The sequence below is a fragment of the Pristiophorus japonicus genome, chromosome 13 (assembly GCF_044704955.1).
Source record: "Pristiophorus japonicus isolate sPriJap1 chromosome 13, sPriJap1.hap1, whole genome shotgun sequence".
Taxonomy (NCBI): Eukaryota; Metazoa; Chordata; class Chondrichthyes; family Pristiophoridae; genus Pristiophorus; species Pristiophorus japonicus.
This window is the reverse complement of record NC_091989.1, coordinates 123,161,298-123,163,460: the sequence shown is the minus strand read 5'-3', so window position 1 is coordinate 123,163,460 and position 2,163 is coordinate 123,161,298. Positions and strand designations below refer to the sequence as shown.

The following is a 2,163-nucleotide window of genomic DNA, read 5'->3' as shown; positions in this document are numbered from 1 at the left end:
TATAAAAGTCTTTTTGTGGGGACCGCCAACGGTGTAAGATCCTTTAAGGCTCCTGGGTGCATTTCCCTTTTAAGACGCCATCTTGAGATTCCCACGAGGCTTCCCTTAGGCGCCACCATTTTAGTTGTACTGCTTGCCTTTGTTCTTTGCAGCCCGAGGCTCGCCACCATCTTGAGCTTGCTGGCAGTGAGATCACTTTATTTTATTATTTCTCCATTAAGTTAAAAATTATTAGATTTTAAAATTAATTCAAAGATAAGTTTTTTTTTCCGAAGTTTGTTTATGGTATTTCAGCATGTACCTTAACCCGGGTTACTGATTTCCCAGATGTTTGTCGAGTCAGGATTAGCGCCTGCCGATGAGCAGGATGATATGAAACCTTCCGTTCTCCCTGCACCCTCCCCCATGCTTCAACTGCAGCTATTGATGTTTCTTATTGAAATGGCGGTTCTGAATAAGGGCGTTTGTGCCACTCGGAGAAGCGCACAGCATTCAATAATGGCTGGCGGTGGATATATTTTCAATATCTTGCAGAAAATACTGATATAACAGTAGGTGCAGCTCTGTGCAGAACATACTGATAACTGCAAGAAGGGGGAAAAACGGCCAAGAACGATTCGATCAGTCATAGTCCCTGTGGCCTCCGTACTTGCCGTAACTGCTGCCGTCCCCGCCGCTGTGGCTCAAGTACCCACCTGAGTAGCTGTTGCATTCTCCCGAGTTATGCCGGCCGCCTCCTCTGCCGCTGTAGTGGCCCCCACCACCATCGCCGCCGTCCCGGCCTCCACCGTAGCCTCGACCGCCACCCGACTTTCTCTCTGCGTGGACCCCCGATTTGATGCCCGTCGGTGGATTTCCTGATCAACGCATGCTCTTCCAGGATCTGCTCATCTGTGTGGGGATTTGGACTGCCAATGAATGGCTTCTTTCTCCTCCAGCTCGGTCGGCGCTGCTCTTTGGGAACCCGGGGGACAGCGGTCTGTGGAGGAATGAAGTCTTCCCAGCTCCTACGGACCTTCCCCATCCACCTCCTGCCTAGTAGTGTCGGCCCATCGCCTGCAATGACCCACAAAGGTAACCCGTGCGTCTCGCCCCCATGAGATACCTGCACCTCCGCTCTGCCAAGGACAGGTATCAGTTCCCTGGTGTAGGTGCGCAGCTTCACCGTGACCGGGACCAGCTTGGGTCGTTCAGCTGGGTTGGCCCACAGTTTATCAAAAGTTCTCTGACTCATCAACGACGGACCTGATCCAGTGTCAACTTCCATACTCACTGGGACTCCGTTGATCTTGACTTCCATAATCACTGGGGCCGAATCGTCGGTACACGTGTACAGTCCAAGCATCTCATCTTCTTCTGCCTGCTCCTCGCTGGAAAATGGATCCTCTATCATCTCCTCAGCCAGACGGTCAGTCAGGTTTCTTTTGCACATACGCTGAAGGTGGCCTTTCGTGTGGCAGGTATTGCACGTATACTCCGCAAACCTGCACCGGTGAGCCCCATGGCTTCCTCCGCAGCGCCAGCATGGTGCTGCTTGATTGGCCCCCCTCAGTGCACTCTGAGTTCCAGGACCCCGAGGTCCATGCTCCCTGCCCTGGGCAGAGCCACATTCTGCAGTTTTGCCTATGGTGGGCGCTATCCTGTGGACAGTGCCTGCCGGGTTCGAGGCTGTGTGGATCATCTGCCTGGTGCTGCAAGTCGAGGTCATAAACGCCCGGCTGATGGTGATGCCTTGCTTCAGGGTGACTGTAGGTTCCGTGCATAGCAGCTTGTGAAGGAGACCCTCATGGCCAATCCCCATAACTAAAACGTCCCGCAACGCCTCCTCAAGGTATGTGCCAAAATCACACGGCGCCGCGAGTCTCCTGAGGTCCGCAGCATATTTGGTGACATCCTGGCCCTCAGGTCTGCAGTGGTGGTAGAATTTGTGCCAGGCCGTGAGGATGCACTCCTTCGGTTTTAGTTGGTCATGAATGAGTGCGATCAGCTCCTCAAATGACTTGTCCCTGGTGCTCTCGGGTGCCAGCAAATCCCTGACCAGGCAGTAAACCTCATCGCCACAACTGGAAAGCAATATCGCCTTACGCTTCTCTCTCAGTGCGTCCGTGTTCCCCGTCAGGTCGTTTGCTGTGAAGTAGTACTCGAGCCTTTCCGTGAAGGCCT

The 2,163-nt window shown here is 53.4% G+C and overlaps 1 protein-coding gene across 1 annotated transcript; it reads right to left on the bottom strand.

The window, feature by feature from the left end:
• Positions 1-621: 621 nt before the first annotated feature.
• Positions 622-1,432, bottom strand: LOC139278188 (uncharacterized). Its single transcript, XM_070896841.1, has 2 exons — positions 1,246-1,432; positions 622-857 (listed from the first exon to the last, which is right to left on the bottom strand). Exons 1-2 carry the CDS (start codon positions 1,430-1,432, stop codon positions 622-624), a joined length of 423 nt encoding a protein of 140 aa, XP_070752942.1.
• Between the last annotated feature and the right edge of the window lie 731 nt (positions 1,433-2,163).

Coding starts and splice junctions, on each gene's coding strand:
- LOC139278188 (XM_070896841.1), bottom strand. CDS start 1,432: ATGTGCAAAAGAAACCTGACTGACCGTCTGGCTGAGGAGATGATAGAG. Junction 858..1,245: donor GGAAGTTGACACTGGATCAG/GTCCGTCGTTGA, acceptor TGCGTTGATCAG/GAAATCCACCGACGGGCATC.